This window comes from Penicillium argentinense (assembly GCF_028826775.1).
Source record: "Penicillium argentinense strain IBT 30761 chromosome Unknown utg000002l_segment0_segment0, whole genome shotgun sequence".
NCBI classification, from domain to species: domain Eukaryota; kingdom Fungi; phylum Ascomycota; class Eurotiomycetes; order Eurotiales; family Aspergillaceae; genus Penicillium; species Penicillium argentinense.
In genome coordinates this window covers 2,919,711-2,935,156 of record NW_026622661.1, presented here as the reverse complement: position 1 = coordinate 2,935,156, position 15,446 = coordinate 2,919,711, and the positions used below count along the sequence as shown (strand labels likewise).

At 48.8% G+C, this 15,446-nt stretch overlaps 5 protein-coding genes across 5 annotated transcripts; 2 read left to right on the top strand and 3 right to left on the bottom strand.

Annotated features, from left to right (window-relative positions):
• Positions 1-112: 112 nt before the first annotated feature.
• N7532_001944 (uncharacterized protein) lies at positions 113-436 on the bottom strand (the record flags this gene model as incomplete). Its single annotated transcript, XM_056614438.1, has 1 exon — positions 113-436. The coding sequence occupies one exon, from the start codon at positions 434-436 to the stop codon at positions 113-115; it is 324 nt and encodes a 107-aa protein (XP_056479479.1).
• Positions 437-3,555: 3,119 nt separating this feature from the next.
• Positions 3,556-5,766, top strand: N7532_001943 (short-chain dehydrogenase; the record flags this gene model as incomplete). The annotated part of the gene is made up of 1 exon (XM_056614437.1): positions 3,556-5,766. One exon carries the CDS (start codon positions 3,556-3,558, stop codon positions 5,764-5,766), a length of 2,211 nt encoding a protein of 736 aa, XP_056479478.1.
• Positions 5,767-7,303: 1,537 nt separating this feature from the next.
• N7532_001942 (kinase-like domain-containing protein) lies at positions 7,304-8,244 on the bottom strand (the record flags this gene model as incomplete). The annotated part of the gene is made up of 2 exons (XM_056614436.1): positions 7,304-7,379; positions 7,490-8,244. The coding sequence occupies 2 exons, from the start codon at positions 8,242-8,244 to the stop codon at positions 7,304-7,306; spliced, it is 831 nt and encodes a 276-aa protein (XP_056479477.1).
• Positions 8,245-9,752: 1,508 nt separating this feature from the next.
• N7532_001941 (cation-translocating P-type ATPase) lies at positions 9,753-13,064 on the top strand (the record flags this gene model as incomplete). The annotated part of the gene is made up of 3 exons (XM_056614435.1): positions 9,753-9,995; positions 10,078-10,343; positions 10,418-13,064. 3 exons carry the CDS (start codon positions 9,753-9,755, stop codon positions 13,062-13,064), a joined length of 3,156 nt encoding a protein of 1,051 aa, XP_056479476.1.
• Positions 13,065-13,565: 501 nt separating this feature from the next.
• N7532_001940 (cation:proton antiporter) lies at positions 13,566-15,446 on the bottom strand (the record flags this gene model as incomplete). The annotated part of the gene is made up of 8 exons (XM_056614434.1): positions 13,566-13,920; positions 13,970-14,013; positions 14,068-14,602; positions 14,660-14,780; positions 14,854-14,904; positions 14,961-15,086; positions 15,144-15,350; positions 15,410-15,446. 8 exons carry the CDS (start codon positions 15,444-15,446, stop codon positions 13,566-13,568), a joined length of 1,476 nt encoding a protein of 491 aa, XP_056479475.1.

Genomic DNA, 15,446 nt, shown 5'->3' with positions numbered 1-15,446 from the left:
TAGGTCTGGAAGTAGTCCGAATCAAAAACAGCGTTTATTTTCTCAGAGAACTATCAAAATTAGCGCTTTCGTCCTTTTGAGCCCTCCTAATTTGTTTACAAGGACCCAGAACCTATTCCCATCCAATCGCTACTGGTTCTGACGCCCGCATCCGCACGTGGTCCTCTGTCCGAAGCTGATATCTCCGTCGAGTACGAGGTGGTGGTCCTGTAGCAATAGAAGATACCGCGGATCGAGCTCGTTTTGGCCGACCCCGTCTGGCCAGCTTAGTGGCCTGCTCGGTGGCTCGGTCAGTATGCTCGGGTTCCTGGTACTCAGCCGGGCCCTTCTCAATTAGAGTCCGCTCAATCGGACTATTGGTGCGCTGCATTGTCCTGCGAGTAGTGAAAATATCAACGCCGTCTAGGTCAAAGCTAGTGGCAGTAGACTGGGCCATATCCTGTTCTTCCTGTTTAATCTCAGGAAGTTTAGGAAGCTCATGACGGACAATCAGCACGCAAATCTGGTACTCTCCATTTGAAACATTGAAATGCTAATGGCATAGGTCCTTGGAATTTGAAGGATGTCTTCAGCGCCGATAAAGACCGACCTCGTGCGTCGAACTTCACGCGCAAGCCTAGGCTCATCGCCCTCCTGCTTGGTATAAATATTAAGACCTTGCTGTATCCCAGGCATAAGGTCGCAGGTTATGAAGTGGTTAACGCTAAAGATTGTTCGAGGATCGAATGCTCGTGAAACACATGCTAACAGAGAATTGGCTTCTGTTCCTAGTAGTAGGATTTTGCTTTTTAAGACTTACTAAGTTCTGTTAACGTGATTCACTACCGAGTCGCCCACCCTACCGAGCCGCCCGCTCCGCCCGCGAACGCGTATTTCTATCCCTTCCTACCACTTCATCCGGCAACCATGCCACCAATTCGCAATATTACCGTCCATACGCGTGAGAACCAAGAGGGCAGGTTATTACTTGCTATAGAGGCTCTCAAAAACGACGAAAAATTGACTGTCCGACGCGCTGCAGACCTATATGATGTTCCTCGTACTACCCTCCGCGGTCGCCGCAGTGGCACAACTGAACGCACTGCCACGCGCGCAAACAGCCATAAATTGACTGAATTGGAGGAGAAATCGCTAGAGAATTGGGTTCTTTCTATGGACGACCGTGGAATTGCTCCTAGGCATGAATTGGTGCGAGAGATGGCAAATTTGCTACTATCTCAGCGCGGCAAAGGTCCTCCGGTCACGGTCGGCAAGAATTGGGTCACCAAATTTATTAAGCGCACGCCAGAGCTTGATACACGATACACACGCTGTAGGGACTATCAGCGTGCTCTCTGTGAGGACCCAAAGCTAATTCAGCAATGGTTTGACCTTATTCAAGAGGTTATTTGCAAATACGGTATCCACCAAGACGATATCTACAATTTTGACGAAACTGGCTTCGCAATGGGCCTCTGTAGCACTTCTAAAGTAGTAACTCGCGCTGGTTACTATGGACGAAGGGCTAAAATCCAACCGGGGAATCGTGAGTGGGTAACGGCAGTTGAAACAATTTGTATGAGTGGATGGGCGCTTCCGCCGGTGCTCATATTCAAAGCGAAAACCTACAATTCGGCCTGGTTTTCCTCCGAAATTGACCTCCCTCGCGACTGGCATATTGAGGTTAGCGATAATGGATGGACGACTAATGAAATTGGCCTTCGGTGGTTAACAAACCACTTTATACCATTGACTAATGGTTATACAAAGGGCAAGTGGCGTCTCCTAATTTTGGATGGACATGGAAGCCATATGACTGCTCAATTTGACCAAATATGTAGAGATAATAATATTATCTCTATCTGTATGCCGCCACATTCGTCTCACCTACTTCAACCACTTGATGTAGGTTGTTTCTCTATTATCAAGCAAGAATATGGTCAATTGGTTCAGTCAATGATAGTGGATGGTATACACCACATCGACAAGCTTGATTTCTTGTCCAATTACCCCTATGCGCGCACAAAGGCATACACACAATCAACTATTCGAAATGCTTTTGCTGGCGCCGGTCTTCTACCTCTCTCTGCGCAGAGGGTATTAGAAAAATTGAATATCCATATCAATGTTACTCCCCCAGGGAGTAGGGCAGGAGAGAGCGGCAGCAGTGGTTTTATCCCCTGTACACCACAAAAGCCTACTGAAATTCAGCGGCAAACACGATCAATTGGCAAATTACTACAGCAAGCTCGCCAATTAGCGCTGGATACCAATATTGAGAGAGCTTTGGTGCAAATCGAACAATTAGCAAAGAGCGCGCGCTCTAGTATGCATGAAAAAACGCTATATTTAGCTGATATCAACCGAATGCACGCTACCCATGCTAAGCAGCAGAAGAAACAAGCAATTCCTGGCACAAATATTGGTCGATCGGAGGGTTGTACGCGCGCACAGTGGGAGGAGGAATATGTTCGTGCCAATGATACTACTACGGCAGGTCCTAGTGGGACAGGAAAAACGACATTTCAGAGAGCGCCGCCGCGTTGTTCGAATTGCAATACTCTTGGGCATAAGAGAACACACTGCCCGGCTTAGTTTGATATATTTATCAATTTCATACAATTCCTGGTGGTCGAGTAATATTCAAAAATAATGGTAGGGGCCGAGCGGAGCGGGCGGCTCGGTAGGGTGGGCGACTCGGTAGTGAATTACGTTAGAACCTTCCGCTCTCTAGTCACCGGGATAAACCAAAGATAGAATGTAACCACCGGCTGGAGCTGCGTTGGTATCGGTCGAACAAGATACTGACGCTGCAGACGCTGCAGCTGAAGAAGTCGCTGCTGTGGCCGTGACCGTTGAACTGTGCCCTGAATTCTTCGAAGGCGAGATTCGTTCGCTGATCTTGAATTATTGACGACGGTAAATGAGGGACGATTGAATGGATTTCGTGAGATTAGCTGCGAGCACTGTACGACCAATCTGAGCTTGTAAGAGGAGACTCATCCATCAAATCAATAGTGTCAGCGTCGTCACTAGTGAAAATAGTAGACATTTTAGATGGCTACCAGTAGGAATATGCGGTTAAAGGCGGTTAAGGAGTTATTCTATATCTATAAGATTAAGTATTGAGGGAACCGCTACATACCCAAATTTTTATTTTAAAATGATCTAGGTGGTATGTGTATGTATCCACACCCACGAAATTTCGCGAAATATCACGTGACCCCCAGGATATCTGAGATATCTGATCGCACCCACCCATTTGACCCCCATCCCGCGCAAGATATCTGACCGCAGATCGAGCCTGCGAAATCTTGGCAGTAATCCTGAAGCCAGGGATAGCTTCGTACGCGCCCTTACGGGGCTATGACAGTACCTTACGATGAATCAAGGGGGGGGGGAGGGGGATTAGGGATGATGGGGATAGGCGGTAGGAAGGGTGGTAAGAAAGGCAGCTGGTTACTGTGTGAATTCCGCGTCGCGTTCCTTCCTCTCTTGTCATTACTCCTACCTACACGCATCTCATCATCAAGAGAAAGAGAGAAAGAGAGAACACTATTTCGAACCTAATCAAAAATGGCTTTATCATCACCTTCTACTCCCTGCTCCTCTCCTCCATCATCACAGACCCAGGAGCTAGCGCAGATTGAGCTCCAGGACCGATTAAACCTCCACAGCATCAAAGCCCTACACTACATGCGAAGCCAGCGGCCTAAGAATACATCCAAGGCTTATGTTAACAAGCATAAGGAATGGCAGGTAAAGGAACACCCTTGTGACCTTGTCTCTAGTTCGTACGAGAAGCTAAACGAGATGCTACAGAGCTTCTGCAAAAAGCAGGGCTTCCCAGACGGCGAACTAGTCACAGAGAAGAAGCTTGTCTACTTTCTTGACACTGAGGTTCTTAATCGACCTCTTCGGTCCTCTCAATATAAGAAGGATCGTACACGGCCAGATGGATCAAAGGTAGAACAAACCCTGGGAAGCAATTCAATCACTCAATATATCAATGCTATTGTGGACCTCTGGAAGTTCCAAAAAAGCATTGGTACGAATAGCTTCCCTAACCCCCGTGGATATGCTGTTTCCGCCTTGATGACTGGCCGACTACATAAGGAAAGCGAGCGAAAGCGCGAGCAGTATCTTGACCGAGCTGCAGGCACCCTGCAGGATGGATATTCCAAGGATAAAATCAAGGACTTCGTACGATACTGTTGGCAAGGATGGCGAACAAAAGATCTTAAGCATCGAAAGCCTCAAGCTCAGGAGTCCTATCTTCTCACGGCCGTGGATTTCCTTTTCAGTCACAATATGCTCCTTCGTGGAGAATCGCGCCGGCAACTCCAGTTTCCTGACCTGTTCACTATCTCCTTACCCAACGAAGGACCGACCCCCTGTTGGCCAATGATCATGATTATGAATAATGGAAAGACTAACCAGTTTGGCCGCTTGCAGTATATGGGGGTAATGCGCCATCAGGATCCTCTCCTTTGTACGATGAGCCAGGCGGCTTTTTATCTCTTTTATCGCTGGCAGATAGTAGGGGAGTCGCCGCCTCGGTTTCAGAGCCGACCAGAGTGGTATAATTTCCACTTCTTCAAGGGCTCAGATCGAGAGAAGCCAATCTCGTACGAAATCCAGCTGAAATGGGCCAATGAGGTCTATAAGGCAATCAATCTCTCTACCGACAAGAAGACACATGCAGGCCGAGCTCAGGGGACAAAACAAGCCGAGCTAGAAGGCGTGGAAGAGAACCAGATCCGCCGTGCTGGTCAATGGAATCAGGATGCCTTAACTAACTGCTATCTGACGCATCTGCCGGGGAAATTCCTTCGTTCTATGGCTGGTTTCCAGCCTGATGCAATTGGGAACTACTATCTTCCTCGAGCAAAAATTCAACCTCCAGATTCCCTCGTACGAGCTCTCTGGCCATGGATCGATCAGTGGCTTGCCTGGTTCCAGTCCAACGATCCTACAAATGAGCCACCTAGCGGGGCTACTAGTCAGGAGCAGGAAGACAGAGATGATATGGCAGCCCAAGGCTTTTTGCAGCTACTGAATCAACTACGGATCATCCTCCTCCAGGACTCGGTTCTCCTACAGGCGCAATTCCCCCGGCATTCAATGTGGGATGATCCTATCTTTGCACAAGACTATACTGCATTTGCAGAGCAAATACGGCAGTCCCTTCTTTGTACGGAGACCCCTCAGGAGATTCAGCTCCGGCAGACGCTTCCTATTATTGCCGACCGTCTTAGTGTCCTCCAGAAGGATATCCATCAGGCGGTTGATCTTCATGGTTATCAGGCTCATGAACAGCTTAGAAAGATTTCTCGCCAGCTTCATGATCTCCTTTCTGGTCACGTTACCTTTGCCGTACGAGCCATGGATGCCTCTATTATCGAAGCGCGGACACCAGACTCGGACTCATTCACACCGTCTTCTCAGCTAGCAGCATGTCTATCGGAGGCATCATCTTTGCAGCCTCCTGTAGATAAGCAGCAGCTTCTCCCACAGGGGATCGATACTCCCTCCTCTTTATTATCCCCCTCTCGATCTCTCTACTCGCTCTCTCGTACGATACAGACTGTGCCGGAGGTCTGGAGAGAATGGACATGTGGGTTAGGTGCAAATCCATCTGTCCAGTCATTAGAGAGATCGTATGGTGCGACCTGGCGGCCTTCCTCTCGCGAAAGGGTCATGTTTTGCCGCCGAAAGTTATCATCGACGAGATCTACGCTAGATATGGTAAGGGCCTGTCTCTGGATGCAGCTGTTGAGGAGCTAGAGCTTGTACGGTGCAGAGGCAAGCTTTCGCTTTACCAGCTATCTCAGCTTCTCTCAAAAGCTCGCTAGCGACTCCATAGTGAATTGATTTTTGATTTTCTGCCGGCAGAAGAAGGAGGGGGGATTGGAATGTAAAAACAGCCCTCTTACAAGGTCAATACAGAAATCTGACCCCCATTCCATGGGTCATGTATTGAGGGCTTGGCGGTTTCGCCATAATAACGCGCGAAATTACGCGGCAAATCTGACCCCCATATATCCTCTATATATATAAAGTTTTCACTTACGATATATCCTCCATAAAGGTTTCAGCCATTGTCTCAGCTAGCCTATATATCACAGTCTAAGGTAGTATCCGGCTGCCAATTGTGAGCTCCAAGTGGCTTATTTGCTAAAGCAAGCTCTGGCCAGGCCCCTGATTGGTTATGAGCAACTGCTTGCCTCGTAGTTCAACCCAGTAAGATTGATTAAAATAATTCAATTAGGGACCTCGTGGCGGTGGATCAAGTGGATCAAATCCAATATCCAGGAGCAGTGTCCGACACCACTTCCATGTATCAAACGGGAGGTATTCATCAGCATCCCGGGGCTAGGGGATACTGCTGCTGTTGTATAACTATGTAGGGATTTTGACTCAACCTCTACCTTGAACTCCTGGGCAGGGGGATCAGGATGATAACAATTCATATGTGGTTGTAGAGGAATAAGCCAGGTTGGTTGGCGCCGGGTGGCTAGGTAGTAGGCAAGAGAGGCGGATATAATGCGTGTATTCCCGTAAACATAATATTAACGCTTGAAGGACTCAGGTATATCGATCTCTAGGAGAGGGTCTTATACTCATAGGTTGACCGCTCATTCTGAAGTTGATCGCTCATTCTGACTCGGTTATGCACACGATTCTGCCAGGCATCTAGGCAGTAACGACCTCGGTGATCTTTTCCTTGACGGTGGTTTCCCAGTAACCGCTTCTGACCGGCCATGTTGCTTCTGAATATTATGGATATTCCCTGTCTTAATGTATGACTCAACCGACGATCGAATTAAAGGCAAATAGACTTCGAGCAGCGTCACTTGATCAGGGATACTTAATGCTGAGAAAGAACCCTCATTCCTGAGCCGTTCAAAATACTTATATGTATCTATGCTGCTAGCAACTGAGTTGTGATTTTCAATGCTGCCTTCGTCTCGGATGGGTTCTCATGCGCTGGGGCATGCAGATTAGCTAGAAATCATTTCAAAATAGCTCACCGTACTTTTGATTAGCTCGACACCAATAGCCTGGCTTCTTGAGGATTCCAACGGACGAAAATATTCCCTTACGCCCACATATTGGCGATCATCCGAGGCCACAGAGAGAGATTCAAACTTGCGCCTGGATTTCCAGTCCCTGTTTGCGGACGAGCTTCTGAAGACTATTTTCAAGGGATGGTGAAAAATATCCGTGCAACTAATGGCGATTCCATGCAGCGACTCTGGGAAATCCGACTAACACCATGTCGAAAATAAAATAGGATAAGAGGTCTATTGACAGTCTCTCGCTAAACTGGTTTAGAGTCGTCATCTGTACATGTTTCAATCTCCTGCAACCATTGAGAACGAAGAACCTCATTTGACCTGGGACGACTTATGTGGTCAATATCTAGCATAGAATATATGACCCAGCGGCTTGCCATCTATGATTGCGAAATTAGCAATCCAACCGGTTAAGTCAGGAGGCCGGGTACTTAACATGGCATATATCCTCAATAAGGAAGTAACCTCTCCCAATCTTGCGGTCCGCGACGTAGTCTCTGAAATTCTCGTCGACATCAGTCGCTATCTTCCACAGGATCCTGCCAGTTCTCATCGCAACGTAGGTCATAGCCGCAGCCCAGATGTCGACTGATCTTGGATCAAATTCCTTGCTGAGATACTGCTCCGGTGATACGTAAGGGCGTGAACCGCGACGTGTTCTTGACATGTGTATATCACTCTCCCAAGCAAGACGGAAACATTCTGCCGTCCCGAAATCCGATATTTTGATGCAACCATTTGATGTGAGAAGAAGGTTTTCTGGTTTCAAGTCGCGATGAGCGATTCCCATTTCGTGCAGGTAGTTGACACCACGCATAAGCTGTTTAAAGAAGCAGTCGGCCTCATTCTGCTCCAGCTGGCCTCTCATGACCACCAATGAATGTAGATCCCCACCAGAGCAATACTCCAAGCACTCACAAAGGCTGCCACTGCCAATTTGGAATAGATCGAATGTCCGAACCACATTTTGGTGCCTCAATGAAGAAGATATGGAAAACTCTGCATCAATACGCCTCTTATAAGCCGATTCGCAGGTGTCCGTCCCGCGGCGGAAGACCTTGATTGCGTAAAAGGAATCAATGTTCGGGTGCCATTCTTGGACCTTGTGCGACAGTAGGATAACTCCAGAGGAGCCGTGACCGATCACATCGCAGCATTCGCCATACTTCTGAGACACGAGTGCCATGTTTTTACCTGCAGTGGCTCCGGTTTGAGAAAGACTCTTGATCCATCTCTCCCATTCCAACTCCACCAGCGGTCGTGAGCAAGCTCTTCCAGACGTTGTAAATTTTATTTTAGAAGATAACCAGCTTGCATTTATTGCCTTTTTATTCTTTCCAACGTGCCGCTCTTTTGACGTGGGCGGTTCGTGGAAGTGGTCGTGCTTTCCATTCTCGAGTGTGAACTTTCCATTTCCAGAACTGCGGTTTTTGGTTATGTTCGTTGAGGGTGGAAACATGCCTCTGTTCGCCTCTAGTTCCACTTCGGGATCGGTTTGACTTTGAGCTATGGGCGCATAATTGAGAGCATTGTCGCTAATGGATTCGTGTCGTTTTTCAACGGCGAAGAAAGTGAAAAGCCAGGATACTGAGTTCAGCAACTTTTGGAGACGCTCAGCCATTTTTACTTGCGTCGCCGACCGGCCGGAGTTGCGGTCTGGCTGTTCGACAAATAAACTGTCAAAATATCGAAGACATAATGCAGAATTGATAAGATTGGGATTCAGTTACCTCTTTGCTGTTCGTTACTTCCGGATTTTAAGGGAGCTGCCGCATGATAGTTAAATCAATTCGTGCGTTGCCTGCGGTTTTTTGCTACCTCCGCAAGCAACGCACTGACGTAACCATTTCATAGTGGCCAAAGCTCAGAACTCGGCCCAAGCCTGGAAGGCTTGGCAATCCCTTCCAAGCGCTTGGCAAACAAGGCGGAGCAGGCTTGGCAGGCTGTACGTGGATTCTTATTTGTTGCTCTCTGCCCCATAAATGGCTGACCCGAAGGAGGACATGATATGTCTCCAAATTCACTTTGACCTTTGCCCTTGGCGGTGTCCAACATAAAAATCGTGGCACCGCTAAGGAATTCGGTCATCATCTGGAATATCTCCACCGTCCCAGTCCCCTTTTCCTGTCCGACGAATCCAAGCGTAGAGTATGGCCGGGGAGCTGACTGATCATGCAGCCCCAACCAGTTGCGACGGAGATGAAAACAATGGTGGAATCTGACCGCCTCAGTCTTGGCACATGAATATCCTTGGCAACATTGCTGTCATTGGATCCGTCCTGCCCAGAATTTGGGGGCCGGATTCAGTTAACTAACCTATTCTGTTTGATTAGCTAATCGTTGTCGTGTGGATCTGGGTAAAGTACTCGGTTTCGGCGGAATTCTTGGCGCCAAGGCCAAAACCTCGTCTCATCCAATGACGGCCTCCTGCGAACCCTCCAGCGCGGGTGGCGACCTATGTGGCGACCTATGTGCTGTGATGCGCTTGGACGCTCGCGTCCACTTCGACTCCTCACGTGAGCAGAACTCAGGTGTCAGTGTTAGCTTGGACCTGAAGAAAACCCCTGCTCCCCGCACAGAGCTATATTCTTTTAAACTCTCCTAAGCCAGTGGTTTCGCTGAAAAAGACGGACGGGCAGACGGCTCCGTTGTCATCTCAGCTACAGCTAAGCTCTCACCCAAGCACAATCTCTAATGTCAGAGAAGCAGGACATCGCTCCCGACCACGGGTCTGGTGGCAGCCCATTGAGCCGGCCGGCTCACTCACTGACTTGTGAAGCCGTGATCAAGGAACTCAACACTGAACTGGACGAAGGACTGGCCCCTGACGAAGCTTGTCGTCGTCTCGAGCAATATGGTCCCAATAAACTGGACGAAGGCGAAGGCGTATCGGTGGTTAAGATTTTCGTGCGCCAGGTGGCTAATGCAATGATGCTAGTAAGAGCACCACTATTCTTTGCGACTGTATCTTGGAATTTGTTGAGAACTTTCCGAATCTGATCCAGTCCGTTTATTGCAGGTGCTGATTCTGGCCATGGCGGTCAGTTTCGGAATTCAGTCATGGATTGAGGGCGGAGTGATCTGTGCTGTCATTATCTTGAATATCGTCGTTGGGTTCTTTCAGGAGTACGCCGCGGAAAAGACCATGGAGTCTTTACATTCGCTGTCGTCGCCTACAGGGACTGTCACAAGAGGCGGACAGACGTTCTCGGTACCGTCGTCGGAAATCGTGCCGGGTGACATGGTCGAGCTGAGGACAGGGGATACCATTCCAGCGGATATTCGGTGAGTCTACTGTTACGATGCACCTGCGCCTTCAAAGTTGCCGAGGCAGTCTATTATTTTACTAACCGTACTAGTCTGGTTGAAGCAGTCAATTTCGAGACCGACGAGGCACTCCTTACCGGCGAGTCTCTTCCTGTCCAGAAGGAATGTGGCTCGACTTTCAAAGAGGACACTGGCCCTGGGGACCGTCTCAATATTGCTTATAGCTCGAGCACGGTCACTCGTGGTCGTGGTCGTGGTGTCGTCGTCAGTACTGGAATGTCCACCGAGATCGGCTCCATTGCTCTCGCATTGCGGGCCAGCGGCAGCAAGCGTCGCCCCGTCAAGCGTGGGCCCAACGGTGAGGCCAAAAGGCGATGGTACGTCCAGGCGTGGACTCTCACCGGGACGGATGCCGTGGGTCGATTTCTCGGTGTCAATATCGGTACACCCTTACAAAGGAAGCTGTCAAAATTGGCATGTTTACTGTTTGGAGTTGCTGTTGTTTTTGCCATTGTGTGCATGGCGGCAAACCTCTTCAGCAGTAATACTGAAGTTATCATGTACGCAGTTGCAACCGGTATCAGTATGATTCCGGCGTGTCTGGTGGTCGTGCTCACAATCACTATGGCAGTGGGTACCAAGCGCATGGTCCAGCGGAACGTAATTGTTCGCAAGTTGGACTCGTTGGAAGCACTTGGTGCCGTTACTGACATCTGCTCCGATAAGACTGGAACATTGACCCAGGGCAAGATGGTCGTCAAGAAAGCATGGATTCCGTCTCGGGGGACATACTCCGTTGGCTCATCCAACGAGCCTTTTAATCCTACTGTTGGAGATGTTACCTTCACCCCAGTATCTCCTTCGCAATTTGATAACGAGAAAGAAGGTCCAGCTGCGGGAAACCCAGAAGGCCTAGTCTTGGGAAACCGCCAGCTCGAGGACTTTCTGAACGTCGCATCTATGGCCAACCTCTCTCATGTGCACAGGTCCGAAGAGGGCGAATGGAACGCACGGGGTGAACCTACAGAAATTGCTATTCAAGTCTTTGCATCGAGGTTCAACTGGAACCGTGACCGCTGGACTAAGGGCCAGAAACCAGTTTGGCACCAAAAGGCTGAATTTCCATTCGACTCGACAGTCAAGAAAATGTCCGTGATTTTCAGTAAAGTTTCTCCAGAAGAGGACTGTACAATGGTATTTACTAAGGGTGCTGTCGAGCGCATCGCTGATTCGTGCACTTCGGTGATTTGGGACCCAGATTCGTCTACCCCCGTCCCAATGTCTGATGACCACCGCAAACAAATCTTTCAGAACATGGAGGAACTTGCCAAACTGGGACTCCGGGTATTGGCTCTGGCCCATCGACCATATACTAGTCAGACACAACTGCTCGAAGATTCCGACCTGGAACGTGAGGATGTAGAGAATGATCTGTGCTTCCTGGGACTCATCGGGCTGTATGATCCTCCTCGCCCTGAGACTGCAGACTCCATTCAGGCCTGCTACCGAGCTGGTATAATTGTCCACATGGTCACTGGAGATCACCCCGGCACTGCCAAAGCGATTGCGCAGCAAGTGGGAATCCTTCCCGTTGATTTCAGTACTGTGGCGGCTGATGTCGCGGACGCTATGGTCATGACTGCCAGTCAATTCGACAAACTAACTGATGAGCAGGTAGATGCTCTTCCCACCCTGCCTTTGGTAATCGCACGCTGTGCCCCTCAAACAAAGGTGCGCATGATTGACGCCCTTCATCGGCGTGGTCGTTTTGCGGCCATGACTGGCGATGGCGTAAATGACTCTCCTTCGCTCAAGCATGCCGATGTGGGTATTGCTATGGGACAGGCGGGCTCGGATGTGGCCAAAGACGCCTCTGATATTATCTTGACGGATGATAACTTTGCTTCGATTCTGAATGCTGTCGAGGAGGGTCGTCGCATCTTCGATAACATCCAGAAATTCGTGCTTCATCTGTTGTCCGAAAACATCGCCCAGGCCTGTACCTTACTCATTGGATTGGCTTTCAAAGACGCTGATAACCAATCTGTCTTCCCTCTTTCACCGGTGGAAATCCTCTGGATTATTATGATTACCTCGGGTATGCCAGACATGGGCCTTGGCATGGAGGTGGCTGCGCCTGACATTATGGATCGCCCTCCCCAGAGTAAGCAAGGCATATTCACCTGGGAGGTGGTGATTGACATTCTTGTGTATGGCGTCTGGACCGCAGCGCTTTGTCTGGCGGCATTCTCTGTACGCATGTGGGGTTTTGGCGATGGTAACCTCGCCCGTGGCTGCAACAAAGAGTGGTCAGAAGATATCAAAGACTGCGAACTCGTCTTCCGAGCACGAGCCACTACGTTCGTGTGTTTGACATGGTTTGCGTTATTCCTGGCTTGGGAAATGGTTAACATGCGTCGGTCATTCTTCCGCATGCAACCAAAATCCAAGAAATACTTCACCCAGTGGATGTACGATGTCTGGAGGAACAAGTTTCTTTTCTGGTCTATCATGGCTGGGTGGATCACCATGTTTCCTATCCTCTACATCCCCGTGCTGAACGATGTTGTCTTCAAGCACAAGCCCATAACATGGGAATGGGGCATTGTGGCGGTCGAGGCTGTTCTATTCTTCATCGGCGTTGAAGCCTGGAAATGGGCCAAGCGGGTCTTTTTCCGCATCAAAGCTAAGAAAAGTCCGGTTTTGACTTCTTCCAGAGACGTCCCGGAGCGACCCTAACGAAGGCTTTCCCTGGTCCGATATTGAGAAATTGGCCAGGGAACACACCCTCACCTGGACATAGCGCACACATTATGGATACAACTCAACGGAATGATGCCAAAGCTAAAACTTTGAGGCTGCTATTGGAAAAGATTGTTGAGGGCTGGGCCACTCACTGCCTCCTGGGCTGGTCTTTCGCCCATCTTCGAAACAGATCGCATGAAACAGATTAAAGGTCATCGAATTATTCTACCATGGTAATCTGACGGAATGTAAAAGTCCACGTAAGAAGAAGCAAAATTCATTGAAAGCCACTAATGCATTATTTGGCAGAAATGGCTACTAGTGAATATTGGCGATGTATTATTTCTTGTTTTGCTGGTAGTCTTCATGCACTTGCAGGCGTCATTTAATTTATTCACCAAATATGCCCGAGGTGTGCCAATAAACCTATGGCGGATCCACATGCTGTGTACAGCAGTACCTCCCTATGCGGTGTATCATCTTGATCCGAAACAATTATACTGCTCTGTGGCCGGTCTCCTGGCTAGGAACGGACAAAGAATCCTGTAGTCCCCACTCCCCCTCCCCTATTTTTTTCGCGTGGAATCGAACCAGGAGACCGACGATAACAGGACCAATGATCGTATTCAAAAGAATGGCCCAGACACCAGTGATGAAACCCTCATCACTGACGTACGGAGTTTCGTTATGTCCGATTTCGATGATCAATAGGCCGATTTCACCGCGCGCTACCATAGCAGACCCTAAGAGTACCGCGGCGAGCCAGACACGATTCCAACTTCTCCTCTCTCCCTGCTCGGTTTGTTCTTCATCGCGATCCTTCCCCCCCCTCATTCCTTTTGGGCAGTCCCTGGTTCAGCTGCTGCGCACGTATTTCTTTTCTGTGGCAGGGTTTACACCTTGCAACAACTTGCCATACAGGTATCCAGATCCCAACAATACACTATTTTGAACTTGTTAGCTCGATCATTAACAACTTCTACGAGTATCTGCTTACTTTTGCAAATGCCATAAGGAGCGTGTAAACCACTCCTCTCCAAATTCGCTCTCCAGTCCACAGTTGCAAGAACGGAATCGCGAATCCGACGCTTGAGAAGAACAAAGGCTCCATCAGATACTCCTGAGGACCCAACAAATATTTCTCAAATGTGTGAATGAATGTAGGACTCTTGTCCGCTTCGCGCTCGCCCTCCTCACGGCTCATGACAACGAATGGTCCTTCCGGGCGCTTGCTTGGAAGGTACGTGAGAAATACGCCCGCCAAGAACGCTCCAAATAGGACAGATGTACCAGTAAAGCCAGCGATGCTAATAAAAGCCGCAAGAACAAGGGTCATGAGAATGATGTTGGAGATATGGTCAAACCGCGCGAAATGGTGTTCGACAAACTTTCGGAAAAAAGGCGCAAATACCCACTTGGTGAAAATTGGTGTTAAGATAGCCATGGCTATCGATGCCACTATCGGACGCCCAATGAGCCAGCCGAGATTGACGTTCGTTTCTCCCGAAAGTTTACCCAAGTCGCCAATGACACTATGGAGTTAATCAGTTAAATGCATTAATGGTACCTCGTTTCAACAAGCAACATACCTCAGCATAACAAGTCCTACCACGTCATCTATGACAGCTGCGCTCACGAGAACGGATCCTACTCGAGTCTGTGAGAGACTGATCGAGCTTGACGCAGAACTGATCACAGCAAAAGTGGTTCCTGGTACGCATCAGCGATCTAACTAGACAAAGTGCAGTCAACTTTTTAAATAGAAATGAATGAAATTGCTTACCTAGTGACGTGGCGGAAAGAGCGGCACCGATGATGAATGTCTCGACCGGACCTGCCCATGTTAGCTTGTTTACAGGGATCGATGATTACCAGACAAGGAAAACAAACCATATCCAAAACCAAGGTAGAGCAAAAGATATGAGAGACCAATGGGAAAACAAACCCCAGTTGTGGCGCCAACCATACTCAAAGTGAAATTCTGCTTGAGTAGATCCACACGAGCGCCAAGACCGCCTAGAATAGATGACATCAGTGTCCACACCGAAGCCGATGAAAGTGTTTTCCACCTACCTTCAAAAATTATCAGAATCAGACCAACATATCCGAGAGCGAGAAACGTCTCCTGCCAGTTACGTTCAAGGATATCGGCCAACGGTACACCGTAGATGATGCCGACAGCGATTTGACCTATAATGCCGGCTTGAAAGATCTTCGCGGAGACCCATTTCGCAAGAGAAAGGAAGAAGAAGAAAGAAACGATGATGAGAATCTCGACGACTGTGATTGTTCAACGGGGAGTGAGCAGCGTTCGGTTGAGATAGAGCTTGGGTACAAACTTCCGGGTTCGTGGTATGGCAGAAATCCATTGGCCAT